This window comes from Rhineura floridana, chromosome 13 (genome assembly GCF_030035675.1).
Source record: "Rhineura floridana isolate rRhiFlo1 chromosome 13, rRhiFlo1.hap2, whole genome shotgun sequence".
NCBI lineage: Eukaryota > Metazoa > Chordata > Lepidosauria > Squamata > Rhineuridae > Rhineura > Rhineura floridana.
The window spans coordinates 12,375,824-12,399,222 of record NC_084492.1 but is presented as its reverse complement, the minus strand read 5'-3'; the positions used below and the strand labels follow the sequence as shown (position 1 = coordinate 12,399,222).

Here is a 23,399-nt window from a genome sequence, read left to right as displayed (position 1 = left end):
CCTTAAAGAGCCTCGGTAATCAGCGGAATAGGGCTAAGCCGCCGCTAGCTCCGGCCCCCTCAATAAAACACAATATAAGACATAAAAGAAGCAATAAAATGCAATTAAAAAACATACAGCATCTAGCACAATGCATTACAGTTGCCACAAAAGGAAGAAAAATTGTGGTCCTTCAAGACCATCAGCAATTTGCAAGTGGTCCATGAGAAGAACAATTTCGGGAACCACTGCTGTTCTGTTTCTACAGTGGCAGCAAAGAGCCAGCCTGGAGACCAAACTCAACGAGTGCAGGGCCAAGAGCGCAGTGGCATTCCAGATGGTTGGTTTAGCCTTTGTGCTTGGGCCACATGTATGCAGAAATGCCTGCCTGAAATTGTTTTGTTTGGTGGGGGGAAATTACAGAAGGGGGACATAAAAAAAGATGGAACCTACAGCCTGCCCACTTGTGTGCTACACTTAACAAGGAAGTGTGCTGCCTCAAAATATCTTTTTCAGTAAGATCTTCAAAACACCTTCAAATGTTGGAGGGGATGTCAAGAGTCTGGTACATTTGTCCACAGGAGGTAGTCATGTTCTTTGGGAGAGGCTTTTGGGGATGAGAGCGTCACAAAAATTAATAATATGACCACAGAGAATACTTAGAAGACTCCAATATGTGTAATTTTAGGTATTTTTCCAATGGACTTAAAGTCTACACTGCATAAAGACTTTATTTTACACTCTGGTGGCTGTAAGAGCAATAATTATAACACTTTGGAAATATTAGACTTCTTTATGAAGAGTTGGTTTTGGACCTTTATTAATGGACAAACTCACCCCATGAAGGTTCTTAGAGATCATGTGAAAAGAAAAAGCTACCAGCATTCAGGTATGGCAGTCATACATATCTCTGTCCTAAAAATGCTGAAACTGCTAGACTCAAAATACTATCATTTATTATGCAGTTGTATATGTATTAACATCTGAATTATGTTCCATGATTCGGTCCTGGTTTTTCTAATATTTTTATGCATGAGAGGGTTGGCAGGACAGATTTATTGTTGAACATGGCTGGTACAATTGTAATTGATTTACTGTTTTAATCAAAACTAGCCAAGGCACCTGGTTTAAAAACAAACAAACTGGCATCCGTTGTTGAAAGATTAAAACTGGAGAAGACTTTATTAAATTATAAATAGTAATGTCTTGGCTTCCTGATTCATTGACTTGCTATAGAAACAGTAATTTCAGTATCCCCTGTAGCATGTGGGTCTTGCACAATGTTTCTATTCAGTTGGGGGGGGGGGCTTCTGGTGGCAGCCCTTCATATCTTGTGAGGTGCTGCTTTGGATGACCTCGTAATGGGGAGAGCTTTTCAGAGTGTATGGAAGGGGGCTGCCACTGGAAGGGGGGGCTGAAAGAGCCTTATGTGCCTGCTAGAAAACCACCCATGATCCTCTAGGACTCCAGCTGTTATTAGAAAGAGTGTGGCCAACTTAATATATAGTAATTCTCAATTATAGTACCGTACAAGAACCAAAACAGTCTCAGAAACCTACCTCTTAGTATTTGGCTTCACTGATTTAAAATTGGCTGCTGCCACCTAATTGGATGAAACCTGTTGATATAAAGCTCACAGCCCTACTATTAATGCCATTGCTCTTGTTATTATCACAGTTTTTCGAAGAACAGTACAAACCACACAGACATTCATATTGCGTTTAGAACAGCGGTCACTTTGTGCAGAACTAGCTTGAAGATAAAAAAATTCAACGCAGAAGGTCAAAAAGTTTTGAGGACAAGACAAAATACCTTAGCACAATGGACAAGTCAAAGAGCGGTACATGATTTTTGTATTTGCTTTTTCACCGTATTATTCATACCAACCTTTTTTTCACTCTTCTGCTTTACTTTTTTAATTGCATGGCTATAGGAGACTGCTTCAGTGCTGCCCTTTTCCTCAATTCCCTTGACTGCAGTTGCTTCGTTCTTTGAAGGGGGCTCTAGATGTAAATTGATTACATTGCCTTCATCTGGTCTGAAGACCAAAAATGCATTTAAGGTTATACAGCTCAAGCTGTTTGGAGGATTACTGTGGATTACTCTTGGCAGTCCAATCTCATTATATTTGAGGACTTCAGGCTCTGTTTGTCGTTGTGAGTACTTGATTTCATATTCCTTTATCGGCAAGGTTCTTTTTTCACCCAGGAATGCCTGAATAGAGTCTAATTTTCCTCTCATCCTTTCTCCCTCAGCATTGGCTGTCATCTTCGGGACATAGTTGTACGGTTTGATGCATGAAACTTCAATCTTTTTGTTGCTTGAAACTGTTTCTCCTTCAGTAAATTTGCAATCCATTTTTTGTCTCTCTCTCGCCAGTTGAGTCACCCAGGCTATGTTTTTCTTAATAGCAGGTACCATATGCTGGTGAGAGATGCTTGAGACTGTTTTGGTTAATCTTGGTTTCTTGGGGTTTTCTTGGATCTTACAGCATGTGAAAGGTGTAGCTCTCCCCCAGCCTTGTTCCTGGAAGGAAAAGAGAACAAAAAGATAGTGCCTTTAAATACAGAGAATCTTGCAGCTGTACAAAAAATGTGAATCTTTCACTTGGACAGGAAACATTTCATATAGTGAACTTTGCCAAACATCTATACAAAACTAGTACTGAATTTTGCCCATTTTTCTTTAGAAAGGTTCAGTGTTACATTAGGTAATGTTTCCATGCTATATATATGATCTTCAGTTGAAAGATACGAATTCTCCACTAAATATTATTTATTGAATTTGTACCCAGGGCAGAATATGTCTTGCTGGTTGCAGTTTACTGAACCAAGACATTATCTCCTATAAATACGATGCATAAACTGTTTAGGCCAGGCATGGCCAAAAGGGCCACACAGACCTATGGTCAACCCTCTGAGGGCCACATTTCAAAGTGAGCATGAGACAAAGTGTAAAAGTAGGTGCGGCCTTTTTTCTTAAATGACACATTTGGGGTCTTGGAGGAGTCACAAAAAAACTTTTGGCATAACAGAATCATAGTATAGTGTCTATAGAACTGTTCAGTTAAAAATGTGTGTGTGTGTTTGTGTGTGTAAATGGGGGGAATTTTTTTGCCATCAGTACTGCAGCAGTCAGTAAAAGCAAAACAAAAAAAAATCCATGGTCCTTCTAAATTCCTTATAGAACAATAATTTGCATGAGCCTAAAGAAGGCTCTATAGTTTTAGAGCTAAATGTTGATGGTTAAATCCTGCTGTATTCTCGCATTTTTGTGAATGACATTCTGCAGGCTCTACTATCCTCCCCCCCACACCCACACATTTGATATAATACTTGTGATTTTAAAAATCAATAGAATGCTTAAAAATCAATAGAATGTTTTTTTTTCAATGACATAATTAAGTTCCAGAGGAGAAGGGGGTGTGTGCATGTGCTGGAGAAAGACAAATGCCATTAGATATGCTCTGTCATTGACAAAGTACACTGAAGAACTAAGCAATACACTGTTAAATGTATACCCTATTTTTAAAAACTAGTTAGTAATACACAGTGTGTATTATTTTGCAATGCTACACACACTTATTTGCATATGTCTTCCTATATTATATTGTTGTAAACGTCATGCTTACAAAAGGTTGAGCTTTGGCAACCCCTGTGAGGGGGGTGGGGGAGCTCTGGCAGTGGTAGGCAGAGTTGGCAAGCAAAATGAGCAGGGGCAGTAGCCCCTAATAATCCTACATACACATATTTGGGAGGAAGCTCCATTGAACATAAAGAGCATGATCCAACCAAAGTTAAGAAGTTTGTAAAAGTCCCACTTATTTTCAGTTAGAGAGTTTTGCATGTCTTTCCCACTGAAATGAGTGGATATGCAGCCTGGTTCTGCACATACCTACTGAGAGGTGGGCCCCACTGTGTTCACAGATGAGGGAAGTTATACTTCAGCAATCTCTGGAGGGCCACAGCCTAGTCCTCCTGCCTAGATAATACCAAAAATGTTTTGCTTTGTTCACTGCAATGCCAGATCCCTTTTTGAAGTGTTCTTACTATGGCATCAGGAAGCATAACTTGTAAGTACTACAGCTCACTAATTTGGTTTCACAGGAAAGTAACATGGTATATTATTTTTAATTTGCCTGAAATATAGCTGCTATTTATTTTTATTCATTTATCAATGAAGTCATTGGAAAACTGACTTCTTTATTTAATCCAACAGTTAAAATTTAATTGCATTAATTTTTATTCTACTGATTCTTATTTTAAATAAAAACATATTAATTACTCCTTAAATATGAGGGCATATTATTTTATTCTGTATAATCACTTCACAAGACACAAGTCTACATAGGTGAATATGGACAACCATTTAATCACATACACCAGTGTGGTATAGTGGTTAAATTGTTGGACTAGGACCTGGGAGACTGGGAGTCGAATCCCTACTCGGTCATGAAGCTCACTGGGTGACTTTGGGCCAGTGCCTCTCAGCTTAACCTACCTCACAGGGTTGTTGTGGGGAATGAGGAGGGGGAAACCATGCACGCCACCCTGAGCTCCTTGGAGAAATAAATATATATCTGCCTTTAAATGAGAGATAAAACTTTCCTTCACTAGGCCTAGCAGGATCATGCAGATAACTATCTCAGCAAGTGGTTACTGGTATACCATGGTTAAGTAACCATTTGGTAAATGGTTGTCTGTGACCACCCATTATGTCTTTCAAAAGCTTGCTTAATGCCTGTTTTGTTTAAAACTTGATCACACAGTCCCACAATTCTTAGCAGTAAATGTGCTGATGTACACACATGCAATGAAGGTAGCAGGAAGCCCTTCAACAACGTCCATTAAAAATAACAGCTCCAAGGAAGTATAGTAGGAGCAAGAGGAAGGGCCAAGTCTTGCAACCAAACCAAGAAAGGCAACTTAAATAATCCTGCAGACAATGTTTCAAGCAATTTTGCCGCCTAAGCATTACAACAGAGGGGGGGGTTGTTCCATTTAATTGGTGGTTGACCCCAAAATTCTTTGTCACATACTTATAGAAATAGATGTGGTTTCTTAAAGATCTTGCATGCTACAGAATTTCTGACCAGTAACTGATTTAATCCCTTTGTGGTCACTGGCTTTTCCAGAAAAAAATGGTGGTGCTATTGAACAATTTTTATTTAAATAACTTCATGCCAGTTTTTAAGAACTAAAAACCAAGCTAAGGCCTCCAAGACCAATAGTAGCACCATCTGTCCTGCCCCTTCCCCCACACAGAGTAATTTAGTATTTTCTTTAACTGCAGCAGCTCCAGTTAAGAATACAAATTATTTCATTTTAAGTATGTTAGGGCCCATTTTATTGAATACACACAACAAGCCTCTGTCCTTCCCTGGTCAAACATAATGTAGAATCAGGATGATCATGCAGATGCTCAGCAGCAACCTTCATGATTTTTCCCCCAGCAGCTATAATCATGAAAATCGCACCTCCACCACTTGCACAGATCATACATTATAGGACAGGCCTATAATGCTGCTTCCTCAAACAAGTATATTATGTTGACAACTAGCCTGCTGTGTTCTTGCATACACATGAGGTTTATGTACATGAATTCCTGATGAGAGCCCTTTGCTAGTATCACCAAAAGCATCACCTTGCCTAGCATCTGTCGGCTCTCAGATCTTTGGGGCATAAGACCTCAAAGTGCATGCTTCTAGGACTGTGATCAATTTATGTGCAAACTTGTTTGAGACTAAAAACAGAATTTGGCAAGATTGTTACGAGAATAAAACTACTAGAACTAGTTTCTGAACAGTTGATCAAATATAAGTTGACTCCATGGACATTGGGACTCTTGCAATTGGATATCCAGAAATGTCATTACCTTCCTGCTACTCCAAATGCATCAGATAAGGTGTAGGATAATTATGGCAGGTGCTGACAGGAAAATCTCTTGGACTGAAATACTGAGGAACATGCTGTCACTGTGCATACAGAAAAGTATTTTATTGAAGCTATCTAGATTATAAAGCAATGTGAGTTACCTAATTTGGCATGGGGGGGAGGGGGAACAAGTCCTAGCTAACATAAACAAGTCAAGAAGTATATACAGTGAACTCTACACAGACACACAAAAATATAATCAAATATTAGTTTTGTTTACTTATTCTTATCTACAAGTTGTTCAAATGTTAAACATAAAAGGAAACTTTAAAAACATTTTTACAACAGCTAAAAACAGCTAAGCCTTCTCACAAAAATTGGATGGTAACAGAAAACAATACAGCCATGCGCTTGTATGTCACTGTGGTAGAGACCGTGCAGACAATTATTTATGATACTGAAAAGTGGTGAAATGCTGGTGAAGCACTTGGGCTAGGCCTGCACAACTGGCCTAACAAGATGAATACAGCCCATGAGCCACTTAGGCCTGACAGATGTTTGACCACCTTCTTTGCCATCCTTGATAGGCAGCAAAAACAGCAGTTGTGGACTGTGCTCGCCTTGGTGACTCCCAAATTGTGCAGGCTTAAGTATAGAATATTCTAATTCCTTGTCTGTCAAAGGGGCATGCCTACACTTCCCATATTCTCAGTTTGGTACAATAATACAAGTATCCCTTGAAAAGTACACAGGCCAGGCTGGTTCTGGCACAGTCCTTTCCAGCCATGTGGGCGAATAAGAACAACACAGGCTGAAACAGCTTGCATTTCTGTACTGGGGATTGGAAGTACTGAAACACCATGTGCAATTTCCTAAATAAGAGCTGGGCAGGTGCGCTTTTAAAGACAAAAGTTTTACAAAACCAGGGGCCTCATCAGGGCAGTGCACATTGGGACTCACCTCTGAGAGCTTGAGTCTACACTGTAGACTGTACCGGTTCAACTATACATATTTAAGGACCTACTGAAACCATGATTATATTGTAAGGGGTAATCAATATATGTTTTAATTTTGTACAGAAACGAGTGGTAATCAACTATTAATAATAGCACCTATGCAAATTAACAAATGCCCAGTCTGCTTTACAGTGAAATTTCAATATGTTCTCTCGTTATAACAGAGCATTGCAAACAAATCCATGAAAAGCCTAACATGAAGTTACAATTTAAAAAGTCAGGTCAGCCTAGAAGGTAACGCAGTTACTGCAACACGGCTGACCGTTAAGGAAGGGAATAGTCCAGAAAGAAGTGGGATCTCCTGTGGTGTTGACTCATTTCCTTGTTTGGTTCCAGTGTGACTTCTGCTTCTGGTACAAGGGTCTTGCATCTCATTGGCTTTGCCGATCCGCGTTCCTTTCGAATGCAGAAAATGCATGCTGTTGAGATGATTGTGTCTTCGCAGTGCAATCGAATTAGACATGGTTGCAATTTTTCTATCTGGTGCAAGAGCACACTGCCAGTAGCACCGATCCGAGTTTCTTGAGATGAATGAAGTCTTGGGAAGCCGTGTGTCAAAAGAGGCTATTTCCTGCATTTTAAATTGCTCCTTCACTGCATTACCCATTGTGTCTATTCTTTTTTCACACTTTTGCTCTTTGGTTTTAAAAACCTGACCACAGGAAGTCGTCTCTGAAACACCATGGAATGTTTTTTCACTTGCCTGGGAAGGAACTGTCTTACTTTTCTTTGCTGAAGGATCCAGGCTGTTTTTGAGAGCTGAATCCTTCAGAGGTGGCAGAACTAATGACGGCTTAACAGTAGCAACTTCAGTGCCAACCTGATTACATATGGAAGGCTCGTAGCTTTTTGTGTCTTTGCATTTCACAGTTTCCAGAGTTTTAGGCTTTCCTGGAGACAGTATATTATACTCCTTTATTGGCACAGTTTTCTTTTCTCCTTGGAATAGCAGGTTCTCTTTCGTTAGAAAAAACTTCCTTTCACTTAGAGAAGCTTGAGCTTCCTTTAAGGTCATTTTTTTCTTTTCTCCTTGGGTTGTCTGACTAGAATATATTTTGCCATAACAGCTTTCTTTTTTAGTGTCTTCTATTGAAGAAGAAGAGTTTATGGTTGTATTTGATAAAACCAGGGACGGTTTTTCTGGAATACGATCTGTGGCAGCACGTGTACTTAATCTGAAATCAGTTTTCAATTCATCTATGCTCCTGGGGTCTTGTTCCAAACCTTTGTCAATAACTTGCATCAGATCTAAGCAGTATAGGCATCCACTGGCAGACTCACTTGTCCTTGTTTTTCTGGCTCTCTTTTGTAACTGAAGATAAGCGAATGGGGCTGTTTTGCTCCAGCCTTGGACCTGAAAGCAAGAAGAAATGAATAAAAGTAAGAAAAATGGGGTGGGGGTATTGTGAAGCAAACAATCACAACTAGGTAATGATCTTGTTATTTTAAGCACTACAGCAACTAAGTGTACCACTAATATCTCAGGCCAATTTGAAAGAAAAGGTATTCCCTGTTCAAAAAGGTGCAGCTGAAATAACTTTCCTACACAATTCTGAAAGCATGCCCCATTATCAAGAAATTCAGATGAGACTGTTGGACAGACCATGAATGAATCACAGTTTAGTACTCCAGCACCAGACACCTCCTGACTTTTGTTTCACACCATTCTACTTAAATAAATCTGTGCTTATCATCTTGTGGCTAAATCTTAGTCTCAAATGAGAGGACCAGAAGTTATGATTCACGATCGTAATGCTTTCTTTATAGTTTAAAATAGAGCACTTCATTAATAGTGCAATCCTATCAGGGGAGAGCCTAAAGCAGAGGATTCAAATTACCCCCAAGCCTTGCCAGGCGCATGGCAGCAGATGGAAAGAGTGGTGCCTTGGTTTTATTTTTCCTTTGCGGGTGCTGTCTTTGCAAGTTTTAGGATTCCCCTCACATAGGAAGAAAAATGTATATGTCATTTGCAAGGTTGACATATATTCCTTCATTTAGTTTTAGGGGATGGAGGGTGTCAGCAAAATTAGTAAACTTTTTTTGTTCCAACCAATGTTTGACCTCTGACATTGGTAAGACAAGGGTCACAGAGGTTTCCACAGTGGCTGGAAGAGGCCTTGTGAGGTCAGATCTCCCTCTCAAGGGCTGGACCTCTCCTCTCTCTCTAGGAGATGGAGATCTGAAACATCGAGTGGCCCCTGGCATGCCCTCCCAGAGAGCATAAGATTGTGGCCTTGTTACTGAATTTTTTTTTTAAAAAAAAGTCATAGAAAATCTAAAATACTTTTTTTAGAAAAAAGGGGCTTGCGTTTTAAAAAGCAGACCATGGGCTAAAGCAAGTATCTCTTCTTTAGTGTTGTATTCTTGTACAGATGGAGGTGCTATACCCCTAAAATACACAAATACCTTTTCTCCATAACAGCCCTATTGCCAATATTAGGAAGCCAGTTGTGAAGGCTGCAAAACTATTGTTTTGATCAATCATTTCATTTTTTTAATTTATGGAATGTTATACTTACCATGAGGTTCCCAGAGCAGTTTACAGTAAAACCAAAGGCTTTTTCAAGTCCACTTTGAGGACAAGCCTTCCCAAGGCAGTGTATAATAATGTTTAAAACAATATAATAAAACCACCCAATAATTAATAAAAAATAACAATAGAAGAGATAGACCACATGAAACACAGAAAAGCAAGCAACAAGGTCTGTAAAAGTCAGGCACAACACAAAACTCTTTAAGGCCCACATAAAACTTTGAAGCAAGGAGGCCAATTAAGTTCTTGAGGAAGTTCCAAAGATGTGGTACTGCCACTGAAAAGGACCTGTACCTGGTGGCCAGCAGTCTGATTGATCTACCTGTACCTTGCGACGATGTGGCCAGCAACGTGTCTTCTCGACCCTTGCCCTTCTTGGCTTATTAAAGCTTGCCGAGGGGGTCTGACAGAGTGGATCCAGGGTGTGGTCAACGCATCATTGCGGGAGGGAGTGGTTCCAACTGCCTTGAAAGAGGCAGTGATTTGACCACTCCTGAAAAAGCCCACCCTGGACCCATTGGTTTGTGACAACTAACGACCGGTACCAAATACTCCCTTTTTAGGGAAGGTGATTGAGAGGATTGTGGTGCAGCAACTGCAAGTACTGTTTGATGAAAAAGATTACCTTGACCCATCCCAGTCTGGGTTCAGGCCTGGTTATGGGACTGAATCGGCCTTGGTTGCCCTGCTGGATGACCTTTATCGGGAGAAGGACAGGGGGAGTGCGACCCTGTTATTCTTACTTGATCTCTCAGCGGCTTTTGATACCATTGACCATGACATCCTTCTGGGCCCACTTGGTGAGATGGGTATTGGAGGCACTGTTTTACAGTGATTCCGATCCTATCTCCAGGGTCGTTCTCAGAGAATAGAATTGGGTGACTGTCTTTCGGCCCCCTGGCAGCTGTGTTGTGGGGTGCCGCAGGGTACCATCTTGTCCCCCATGCTGTTTAACATCTATATGAAGCCCTTGGGAGCAGTCATCAGGAGCTTTGGGGCGAGGTGTCAGCAGTACGCTGATGATAAAAAAAGGTAAAGGTGCCCTCGCACTTGTAGTGCGAGTTGTTTCCGACTCTTAGGGTGACGTCTTGCGACGTTTACTACACAGACCATATATATGGGGTGGGATTGCCAGTTCTGCCCCCGGCCTTTCTTTACCCCCCAGCATACGCCGGGTACTCATTTTACCAACCACGGATGGATGGAATATGGAGTGGACCTTTTACCGGAGATTCGACTTCCTCCTTTCATTGGAACTGAACTCCAGCCGTGAGCAGAGCTTCGGCTGCGTTACCGCCGCTTAGCACTCTGCGCCACGGAGGATGCTGATGATACCCAGCTCTATTTCTCCGTAACATCTGAATCAGGAGAGGCCGTGCAAGCCCTGGACCACTGCCTGGACTCGGTGGTGGGCTGGATGAGGACCAATAAACTGAGTCTGAATCCTAGCAAGACGGAGGCGCTGTGGGTTGGTGGTTCCTGAGTTCAGATAATTGGTCAGTTGCCTGCTTTGGATGGGGTTGTACTCCCTCTGAAAAAGCAGGTCTGTAGCCTGGGGGTGTTCCTGGATCCATCTTTGTCGCTAGAGGCCCAGGTGACCTCAGTGACTAGGAGTGCCTTTTACCAGCTTCAGCTGGTAAGACAGCTGTGGCCGTTTCTGGACTGGGATAGCCTGACCACTGTTGTCCACGCACTGGTAACCTCCAGGCTGGATTACTGTAATGCGCTCTATGTGGGGCTGCCCTTGAGGTTGGTCTGGAAGCTGCAGCTGGTGCAAAATGCGGTGGCAAGACTGCTCACTGGGACTGGGTATCGCCAACATGTCACCCCGCTACTGAAAGAATTGCACTGGCTGCCCATTTGCTACCGGGCCAAGTTCAAGGTTCTAGTCTTGGTGTACAAAGCCCTATACAGCTCAGGACCAGGATACCTGAAAGACTGTCTTATCCCTTACATACCCAGTCGATCACTGCGCTCTGCAGGTGAGGGCGTCCTGCAGATACCATCTTATCAGGAGGTCTGTTCTGCACAATATAGGAAACTGACCTTTGGTGTGGCAGCACCTACCCTGTGGAATTCCCTCCCTTTGAATATTAGGCAGGTGCCATCTCTGCTATCTTTTCGGCGCCTTTTGAGGACTTTTCTTTTTCAACAAGCCATTTCAGTCTGGTTTCAGGCCTGGCTATGGGACAGAGACGGCTTTGGTCGCCTTGGTGGATGACCTACACAAAGAGCTGGACAGGGGGAGGGTGTCCCTGTTGGTTCTACTGGACCTCTCAGCGGCTTTCAATACCATTGACCATGGTATCCTTCTGGGCTGCCTTGCCGGGATGGGACTTGAGGGCACTGTGTTACAATGGCTCCATTCCTTCCTGGAGGGACGTACCCAGAAGGTGGTACTGGGGGATTCCTGTTCGGCTCCCTGGCCGTCGACCTATGGGGTCCCTCAGGGTTCAGTTTTATCCCCCATGTTATTTAACATCTACATGAAACTGCTGGGAGAGGTCATCCGGGGGTTTGGGGTTTGGTGCCATTAGTATGCGGATGACACCCAACTCTATTTCTCCTTTCCACCTAAAGCCAAGGAAGCTGTCCTGGTCCTAAACCAGTGCCTGGCATCAGTGACGAACTGGATGAGGGTGAACAAGTTGAAATTAAATCCAGACAAGACAGAGGTGCTCCTGGTCAGTCAAAAGGCAGATCAGGGAATAGGGATTCAGCCTATGCTGGATGGGGTTACACTCCCCCTGAAGACACAGGTTCGCAGTTTGGGTGTGCTCCTGGACTCAGCTCTGAACTTGGAGGCCCAGGTCTCTGCGGTGGCCAGGAGCGCTTTTGCCCAGTTAAGACTGGTGCGCCAGCTGCACCCGTTCCTGCAGACGCCTGATTTGACTACGGTGATGCATGCCTTAGTTACATCCCGTTTAGATTACTGTAACGCGCTCTATGTGGGACTGCCTTTGAAGACTGTTCGGAAACTTAAACTGGTACAAAGAGCTGCAGCCAGAGTGCTAACTGGGGCTGGTTAAAGGAACAATACCCTTGTTACAACAGCTCCACTGGCTGCCAGTTTGTTTCTGGGCACAATTCAAAGTGGTGGTTTTCACCTATAAAGCCCTACACGGCTTAGGTCCAGGCTATTTGTCAGACCGTATCTCCCTATATGAGCCTGCGCGGGCCCTGAGATCTTCAGGAGAGGCCCTTCTCTCAGTCCCAACACCTTCACAAACACGTTTGGTGGGGACACGAGATAGGGCCTTTTCGGTAGCTGCCCTTAGGTTCTGGAACTCCCTTCCTAGGGAGGTATGAATGGCCCTTTCCTTGCTATCCTTTCATCGACAGACAAAGACTTTTTTATTCCGACAGGTTTTTAGAATAGAAGGTATTTAAGATAGGACTCTATAAGGTTGGTTGTATTGTCCCATGGTTTTACCTGTATTATTTTTTTAAAAAAATTGTATTTTAGGTGTATGCTTCATGGTTTTAATGTCATGAATAGTTTAATTGTATTTTAATTGTATATTTTTGTATGCTTTTAACCATATGTAGTTTTTATCTGTAAGCTGCCCTGAGTTCCAGCTTTGGAAAAAGGGTGGGGTAAAAATAAAGATTCATTCATTCATTTTAAGTTGAGAGCTATCCCAGTCTGTGTCTGTGTCAGAATTGCTTAATATGTTTTTTAATAATGTTTTAAACCCTTTTTAAAAAGGTTTTTAAATGTTTTTAATGCTGTTTTGTCTTAATGTATTTTAAGATTTGTTTTTATGATTTAAAGTGTTTTAGTGCCTTGTTTGCCGCCCTGGGCTCCTGCTGGGAGAAAGGACGGGATACAAATTAAATAAATAAATAAATAATAATAAATAAAGACAACCATAAATGAAAAGAACTTCACCAGAAGCCAAAAAGACTAATAACCTGTGCCATGCAAAATCCTGAAGCGTGGTGGCATTGCTAGCACAGAGTCTTATGGATCACACAACAGCCAAAATTAGCAACCATCATAGCAACCTGGTTTAGCTTGTGGGCAAACTCTTGAGTTATGTCAGCTTCACCTCTGGGAACAATTATGTCTCTGAAGGCTGCCACCTACAAGCATGGCTCTGTCAACATCAATTCCTGCCACAGTCGTTTCTACTCCTCCAGGACAGAAACAAGATGAGCTGGATCATGCAGTCCTAGCTGTATGTTAGTGTTCACCAAGGACAGTTTTACTATCTTGTTGAGAATTCCTGGTCCTCTGGAGTAACGAGAACGACATCGTCACATCCATCAAAGACAATTGCAGAGTAGCTGCTACTCTTACCACATTCCCAATTAAGACATGGCCAGATTACACCTCGGCTAGCTCCTTCAAAGATGATCCAGTCCAAATTTTTGCTCTGAATCAGGATCCGTTGTCTCCTAAACTTTGTTCATGTGTACTAGAATCTTAGTAACAGAGCTGGAAAAGACTTAGGGAATTGTTTTCAATGATTTGTTGTTTTGACATGATATTGTAAACTGCTTCATGAAGGTATTTTGCCTTGAAAAGTGGGATATAAATGCCTAAATAAGCAAAGCATCTATCTGCTTTACCTCAACTGGCAAAGGGCACCAGAAAAGGGCCTCTGAGGAGGATCTCACTATTCAGGCAGCAGTTCTTTAGACATCTAGCTCCTAAGCCACACAGTTTTAAAGGTAACAAACAGCACTATGAATTGTAACCACTGAAGAAGTTTATGCACTTGTGTAATGTGTTCCATATGACCAATATTGGTCATCAGTTTAGCAAGCATAGTCTGTACTAGTTATGGTTTCTCAATAGTCTTTAAAAACATCCCCACATATAAAACACTGCACTAGCTTAACCTAAGAGGGTTCTCAAGAGGATAACCCTGGCATACTAGCTGAAGCTGGTGAGAAGTGCTTTGTGCAACAGATGCCATTTGCACATCCAGAGATAGGCCCAGATCTAAAAACATTGGCAGCTGTGCACCTGATTCCTCAAAGGAATGCAACACAAACCAAACCAAATTCAATACCATCACCCATGTTAGACAAACTACTTATAATTGGTACCTCTGTCTTGTCTGGATGAAACTTCATATAGTTAGCATGCATTCAGTTTATTACTGATTTTGGACACTAAGTCAGCTCATCCACCACCACTTCTAGATTTTGCAAGAGAATGTCATCAACATACTAACACCTCACTCCAGAGTCCCAGATGACCTTAGGGTTTTTTTTTTAAATGTAAATGTTTATGGCAACCCTATGAATAGGGTTTTCATGAGGCTGAGAGGCAGTGACTGGCCCAAGGTCACCCAGTGCGCTTCATGGCTGTGTGGGGATTCGAACCCTGGTCTCCCAGGTCATAGTCCAACACCTTAACCACTACACCACACTGGCTCTCTAGGGCTTTTATACAGAATAGAATAGATTTTAAACAACATAAGAGATAAAATAGATTCCTACTGAACCCATTAGCAATGATCTCTCAGCATCACTTTCGGAAAATGTCTTTCTACATAGACACTGAAGCACGGTCCTCTGAAAAGCTGCTCCCAGAATAATATAATCATTGGTGGTATCAAAATCTGCTGAAAATTTTAGGAAAAGTAGCAGGATTGCAATTTCAGTGAAAGTCTGTCACCAGTGTGATAAAGGTGATTTCAGTGACAATCCTAGGTCAGAAGCCCGAATGGAATTGATCCAGATAACCATTTGTACAGCAATTAACTGCTGGAGCACTTTTCTTCAAAAAGGAAATATCAATCCATACATAGAACAGTCTGCAGGTTAAAGAGAAGGTACATGTTCACTTCCTTCAAGATAGCTTAAATTGCTCCGTCTCACAAGGAATCATTATGGGACCCAGATGGCTCTTCCCCCACCTCCTGCAAGCTGTTTTAAGCTAGGAAATGCACGCATGTATACAGGCAAAGGACCAACTCAGGATGAAGCCCTAAAAATAAGCTCCATGCGGCTATAGCCACAGGGCTTCTCGATCAGGGCACAAAGCAGAGCTCAAAGAAGTGTAGTAAACACTTGGCTAAAAATAGAGCAAAACTGGTGTGGCAGGTAGGAAGAGAAGCTTTGATATTTGTGGCACAATTGAAAATACAGCAAAACTGTAAAGTATCTACACAAGAATCTCATTAATGGCAGCCCTATGTACACTTACTTGGGAGTTAGCTCCACTGAATTCAGAGGGACTTACTTCCATGCACAGCACTAGTTGTATTTCTTTAAAATGACACACAACGGGAACATTTGGAGTAACCTGAAAGTATTAATACAGAAGTGATACAGATTACCTGCCAACGGAGCGACTCCGTTACGAGGAAAGGTTGCAGCATTTGGGGCTTTTTAGTTTAGACAAAAGGCGGGTCAGAGGAGACAGGATAGAAGTGTATAAAATTATGCATGGCATTGAGAAAGTGGATACAGAAAAGTTCTTCTCCCTCTCTCATAATACTAGAACTCGTGGACATTCAAAGAAGCTGAATGTTGGAAGATTCAGGACAGACAAAAGGAAGTACTTCTTTACTCAGCGCATAGTTAAACTATGGAATTTGCTCCCACAAGATGCAGTAATGGCCACCAGCTTGGATGGCTTTAAAAGAAGATTAGACAAATTCATGGAGGACAGGGCTATCAATGGCTACTAGCCGTGATGGCTGTGCTCTGCCACCCTAGTCAGAGGCAGCATGCTTCTGAAAACCAGTTGCCGGAAGCCTCAGGAGGGGAGAGTGTTCTTGCACTCGGGTCCTGCTTGCGGGCTTCCCCCAGGCACCTGGTTGGCCACTGTGAGAACAGGATGCTGGACTAGATGGGCCACTGGCCTGATCCAGCAGGCTCTTCTTATGTTCTTATGTTCTTATGTTCTTAAATCAGAAAATACTGTAATCATAATATTTTCATAGAAACTATTGTTTTACTACAGGATTATATTTGATGTAAACTTAGGAACCCCAAACCACTGACTTCATTCTGGAGAGGGTGAAATTATGAGTATCTGTACCATTTCTTTGTCGATACATACAGATTCTTGCAGTACCTTGACAATTAACAAATTTATTATGGCATAAGCTTTTATAGACTAGAGCCCACTCTTTTCCCCAAACGCTTATATTGTATGAAATGTATATAAGGTGTCACAGGATTCTTGTTGTTATGAATTTATTTAACATGCTTTCACCCCACCTTTCATTATATATATTTTCAACACAATTTAGAAAGGTTAAGAACAACAGTTTAAAATATAGAAACAATACGAGGCATAAAAACATCAACAAAAGCAACCAGCAGCAAAAACAAATGAAGCAATGGCAGAATTAAACCATTTAATTAAAAGTTCAAGAGAATAAAATTATCTTAGCCTTACTCCCTAAAGGCTAAGAGTAGGTGTCAGCCCAGTGACCCTTGAGAAAATATTCTAAAACCAGGGCATCACTATCCCGAGTTGCCACCTACTTTTTCTCTGAAAAGGTCTCTGATGAAAGTCTTCAAAATTAGGTAGGTTGCTATGGGAGTAGGCAGACCTTCAGCAAGGCTTTATAGTTAAAACTTTATAGTTAAATTATGTCATAACCAGTATCCTGAATTATGCCTGCAACCAAATTGGAAGCCACATAACCCCCTTTATCTTGTATAGACTGACTTTCAGTTTATTCATCCTTATTCAACTCATTATTGATTCTATTTAACCATTCTGCTGCCTTAGACGGAAAAGGAGAGGTAAGAGCTGAAGAGTAGCACCAGCTTTTTGAAAAGGATTTTTGAACAGATTAATCCATTTATTGCTTACTGGAAATTTTAATCAAATAATGGAATACCCACTTTAAAGCAGCTTTTACATTTAAAAGATCCTCAGAGATTCAACACAGGAGATCTGCATAACTAAATCGGTATCTATAAATATATCACCTGCTGAATTAGAAACTGAGAGTGTAAATGGAATGTTTATGAAAATGTGCATTTGAACACAGATGATTAAGCTGATGATCTGAACCAGTCATTAGGATACAAGTGATATCCATTAATAAACTACATTATATTAAAGCACAAGCTTCTTAATGGGATTGTTGGTGACCAAGAGTATAAATGCTCACAACATAAAATTTTCACTCACAGCTTCCTCCCATCCTGTTCCATTAATACACTCCAGTGATTTTTCCTCTGGCTCATTTACGCTGTTACTGATGCTCAGAAGAGTGTAAATCTGATTCCTCTCCCGCCTCTCATTTGGGTAGGTGCAGCGTGACTCTATTTCCACAAATCTTGTACTTGTAGTGGCTCTTTCGGAATCAATTTCACTTTGATTCTGTTCAGAGGAAGTCATTACAGCTGCTGACTCTGCAGGTTGCACACTTTCTGCCTGTGTTTTAAAGAAGATCTTTTACAAAATAGGCAATTTATTTTATAACAGAATAAACTAAATTAAATAGGTATTATTTTTTATTGAGCAGGATTTGCTGGTGTAGGTTTGGGTGATACCAAATAACTTTGTGTCTAAAACACTTTAAAGTTTTATTCTGCTTTATGAATAGTCCTTGAAGTAGTTCAACTAACAATCCTAACATATTGATAGCTGTCTGCCACCCTGCTCTTTTACCATCCTAGAAGCACACAGTCAACATAATTTTACACAGGTTAGGTATCCCTTACTACAAATGGATTGCCTCACAATTGTCATACTGACAATCATCAAGGTGATAAAGGGATAGATCACTCATTCAATGCATACATATGGATGAAATAGGCATTCTAATCCATGTTGATATTTTGTAAGCACAACAAATGTGGCCCTGGGCTCCTATTTGGAGAAAGGGCAGATATATATCTAATAATAAAACATTAGGAGATGGTAGCTATTTCAAGATAAGTAATAAAAAAAGGTGAGGGAGAATGCAAGGACATGTGTTTTTTTTATTTAGCAAGAGTCTGAATGATTCAAGAACATCATAGCAGCTCTGCATCCCCATCCTCAGCATTTACATTATTTCTAGACTTGTATCATCCCCTAGTCTTTTCTTGTCACAATTTAGAGCACATATGGGCAACCCACAGGCCACATGCAGCTCTTTGCCACTCTCCGCGTGGCTTGCCAAGCCCCAGGGATCCCCACCCATGTTCCCTACTGCTGCACAGCTGATCAGCCATGTGGTAGGCAGTAAAGAAAAGGCTGCTAATCCAACATTGCTAGTAGTAGGGGGGCAACCAGTTAGGCTGCATCAAGATTGCTTGAGGTGGGAGGTTAAAGCTTCAACTTCCCAGTGATCCAGATGCAGCCGAGACTACAATTAGCAGCACACAACAAATGTATCTTGGCTGCACTGGGATCACTGGGTTGTAGAGGCTTTAACTTCCTGTCACCAGCAATCCCAGTGCAGCCTGTTGTCTCTCTGTGTGTTGAGTGCATTGATGTCCATGAGGAAAATGCCGTTGCCCAGATTCCCAGTTTTCATTTATATAAAAAAAAGTTTCTGGTTTCTAAAACTCAGGAAATTCACAAAATGTGCAGGCATTGTTCTCATTTGCTCCCTCCTTTGGGTGTTTATTTTTAGCTAATGAAATGACTGACATTTAGGCAAACTGATCTAGCCAATTGGACAAAGAGAAGGCTAGAGTGAAGTATCCATTGCCTAGACCACTGGTGGGAAGCCTCCAGCTCACAGGCCTAAATAGGCCCACCAGGTCTCCCCATCTGGCTCGTGGGGCTGTTTTGGCCAAGCCACACCGAACTATCCTACACCTTCATATATGACATCTGGTGTGGGGCAGTTAATGATGCCACTGGGCCACAGGGCTGATCGGTGGCACCTGTAAAGCTCCCTGGGGTTTTTTTGCAAGCACTGTCAATCAGCTGATTGACGGAGCTTGCAGAGTCCTGTATATAAGCACTTTGCAAATCCTGATGATCAGCTAATCCTTGGGGCTTCCGTGCACTATGCTATGCAAACATGGGTCACCTGACATCATTGTGACAGCAGGTGATTGACAGATTGGTAGCCTCACCTACATGTCCAACTTGGCCCATGGGGCCATCAGTTCCCCATCCCCAGGGTTTGGTTTTAAGCTTTTTGTGTTGATCTTCCCTAGTGGAGAAGTCATTGCTGCCCCACAGAAAACAACTGCAGTACCCAGCATTATAGTGTAGGTGTGATTGTGGAGTAATGTGTAAAACCAAAAAGAAAAGGTAGCAGCAAAAACAGGAGTTCATGACTTTCATAGCTCAGGTCTTATTTCAAACAAAAACTCATTTTTCCTGAGTTTGCAAACATTTTAAAAACTATTCTGCTAATGCAAATTCAGATTAAGTTTGTCATACTGCAAGGGACAAGGCTGTGGCTAAGAGAGCATGCGTTACACCATCCCTGCAAAATAATCCAGTGTTGTTATACCCATTTTGCTAGAATGATAGGGATCTAGAGTAGTGTGTGACAACCCTAAAGCATAGTCCAGTGTCGTTATTCTGGCATGTTGGGTGGGTTGGTTGTTTTTGGGGAAGTGCTGTACGGGGTGCACTGTAAAGTTTATTGTAGCAGCAGCGCAATTAAGGACTGGAGGGGGTGAAGGGAGTCTGGGAAAGACTTGAGAGTTTCAGCACCGAGTGAAAAGACATTTGTCTGGATAGACCGCAAGTCTGCTCATTGAAAAACAATGGAGGGGTAGAATATACGTTTCTCAAAGGCAAGGTCTACCTAGGCCCCACCACTGTTCAGTCACCAGATCTTCCACAAATGGTAAACCTGTTCTCTGAAACTGGTTGCCTGCGTTTGCTTGCGTGCTAACTTGCTTGTGGCGTTTTTTTTGCCTCCATCCTCCAAAAAATTCCTGCAGATACCCTTAGTTGTGCTTGTTGAATATGTGTGTGTTGATGTTCCTGTCCACTGCCAAGGCTGGACCAGTTACACCCACTAGCACATGTCCCCTGACCCCTGGATGCCCACTCACCACAACATGTGCCCCTTAGGGCAGAAAGGTTGGTCACCTTTGCCTTAAAGTGAGAAGTGCATCGAGTGCATTGTGAAGCATTTGTTTAGATGCAGAGAACAGTATCAACAACCCTTCCACCACACTATATAATGCTGGGGTCCCCAAAATGGTACCCATGAGCACCACTGTGCCCTCAGCTACCCTCCATGGTGTCCACCAAGGCCCCTCTCCCTTTTCCTTGGCTTTTTGGGGGGAGTTTGGTTCAGGATGTTGCCTCTTTTTTTAGGGAGGGCAGTTTGCTTTTTTGTGTTTGTTTTGGGGGAATGTAAACATTCGGCTTGGAATTTTTTGGCAGGAGGAAGGGGGAGTCTAGGCATTGCCAGAGTTTCTTCTGTGAAATGGGTAGTTTGTGGTGCCCATGAGTTTCTTCAATTTCCAAATACACCCTCAGACCTAAAACAGCCTGATATAACGGATGTCTGGCTTCACCCTTTCTTTCACCTCCATCCTGCCTGCTTTCCCCTACCTTCCCACAATTTAATACCATTTTTGGTGTGTTTTCAGAAATCTCTTCCTACCACACCACACCGCAAGCTGCCTTCCCTCAACCTACCCTCCTCCCCCCAGTTTCTCCTTTGTTCACAAAGCAAGCTGTCAGGTGTCCTCATGGAAGTCATGCCCTTAGAATCCCTTAGTTCCTCATTTCAGAAGGTGGCAAAGGATTTCAATTACTTATGAGAAGACACTCAGGGCATACTCAGAAGCACCCTCATCTTTAAGTTGCAGTTTTTTAGGAGGAGGGTCCCATTTAGGTCCCAATTACTTAAGGGGAGGCACTCTGAACATAAAGTCAAAGGCTTCCTGGTCCTTAGGTCCCAGTTACTCTGCACGTGATCAGAGGCTCCCTGGTCTTCAGGTTCCAATTACTTGCAGGGAGGCACTGCAGGTGGACAGAGGCTTCCTGGTCCTTAGGTCCTAGTTACTTAAGGGGAGGCACTCTGCACGTGGTCAGAGACTCCCTGGTCTTTAGGATTAGTTAAGAGGAGGCACTCTGCAGGTGATCAGAGGCTCCCTAGACCGTAGGTTCCAATTACTTATAAGGAGGCACTCTGTCGGTGATCAGAGGCTCACTGGTCTTTAGGTTCCAGTTACTTATAGGGGGGGCACTCTGCCTACGATGAGAGGCTCCCTCATCTTCCTTTCCCAAAATGCTTCCTTTCTAGGGCTCCAGTTCATCCCTCCCCTCCCCGAGCCCCTCAGACTCACCCCATGATAACAATTTCTTGTTCCCTCAGACTCACCCCATAATAACGTATTCCCTCCTTAAGGCGTTCCTCGGAACCCTTCCTTCCCTCCCCCCTCCCCCACAAGTCTTGTGACCCGCCTCCGAGGCTCCCTCCTCAGCCGCCGCCGCCGCCGCCGCCGCCTCCACCACCTGTCAGTCCCTCAGGAGGGAAGAGAGGGAAGTAGGAGAACACGATGATGGGCGTGCGGACAAGCGTGTTGCGTGGCGGCGCTGCTGCTGCTGCTGCTGCTGCTGCTCGGGGAGACGGAGCCGCCGATGCGTTCACAGTCCCCTCGGCGCCCCCCGCCTCTGTCAGCGTCATCCTCCCCCTCCTCGCCCCCATCCCCCTCTCTGGCCTCAAAGCCGTTGCCACGGGTTACGGGAGCGGTCGTTGTGAGGGCGGAAAGGAGGGCGGGCAGGGGGAGGAGCCGAGCGGATGAGGGAGGGGGAAGGAGAGGAGCGCCGAAAGGAGGCGGGGACGCGCCGAGGAGAAACGACAGTCGCCAAGCTCCTGCGGAGGCGGGAAATATTGAGAGGGAGGGAAAGCGGTGGTGGTGGGGAGGATGGAGAGCATGACAAATAGTTGAAATTGTCACGATGAATAAATAGTTTGTGACAATGGGTACACCCTTGGTTCATAATGAGATCCTTAACATAATCAGCATCCCGTACATAAGAAGAGGAAAATCGTCCTGCAAGTTAGAAGCTAGCGCAGTAAGAAGTAAGCTAAAATGGAATGACGTTCCTCCCCTTGATCTGCTAGCTTTCTGTTTGCAAGGTTTATTTGGTTCATTATCCAGTGGGCTGGGTTTTGTTTAGGTCACCTTTCAGAGTGATGCCTGAGGTGGAGAATTTTAAGAGGTGAGAACTTGGGGAGGGGGACCAAGAGTGCTGCAAGAGAGGCCATAGGCTTTTTGATTATTTACTTGTGCCAAGAGGAAAAATATTTCAGTGGTCTACAGCGAATCTTAAAACATTACAGAATATCAGAGTAGAGCATTAAGAACGAAAATCAAGAACAAAAATAGCAATCCACATTTAAACCATTATAATGAACAGCATCAAAATATCCTGATTTTAATGATGCGCCCATGTATAAGAAAAATATCCCTGCAAATCAAAAATTAGTACATCAGGGAGTGAGCTTAAGACCTCCATAGACTGACCACTAGGAAAGTTTTATTTGGAAGCAGAGCATGTTCTCTAAAAGTTATTATAAACCCTATAGCTAAATAAATAAGCCCTACTGAGTCCTGGGTGGAGATGTGAAAGCCCAGAAAAAAAAGTTTTTTGTTTTGTTTCTAATTTTCCAGAATTGATAGTCCTAAATATTGAAAATAATCTGGACCACCCTAAAATCATTTTATCACAGGATTCAGAAGTGCTGGGTTTGTGATGAACTCCCTTGGATGCCGTTTGTAGCAAAGTGCATTTTCTTTATGCCTCCAATTTGCATGGTTATTAATTTGTTTTAGGACATGCAATTAACACAGAACTGAATCATTTTGCTACTATTTTGTTCAAAAATCTTTAATTTCAATAAAAGCCATGGGATTTAAGAGTAGTGGTTATAAACTATAATCACAAGGCTCAAATGTTGCAGCCAACACAAGTGAATAGACATTTTCATGCCTTTGGTTTCTAAGGAACAGTGGTGACTGGTGCACATTGCAACTGGGAGGGAGGAAGGTCAACAGGAGCAAGAGGCAGAGCCAATGACAGGCAGAGCCAACAAATTCTAGTTTTCTCCCCATCCTCCTCCCTGCTGAGTTTTGCAAGTCAGCACTGAGACT

The 23,399-nt window shown here is 42.6% G+C and overlaps 1 protein-coding gene across 1 annotated transcript; it reads right to left on the bottom strand.

Moving 5' to 3' along the window:
• Positions 1 to 1,792: 1,792 nt before the first annotated feature.
• C13H16orf46 (chromosome 13 C16orf46 homolog) lies at positions 1,793 to 21,695 on the bottom strand. The gene is given in 5 exon segments (XM_061594660.1): positions 1,793 to 1,848; positions 1,851 to 2,505; positions 7,131 to 8,222; positions 17,515 to 17,760; positions 21,623 to 21,695. Coding segments are annotated over 4 exon segments (2,013 nt in total). The 5' UTR covers positions 17,725 to 17,760; positions 21,623 to 21,695.
• Between the last annotated feature and the right edge of the window lie 1,704 nt (positions 21,696 to 23,399).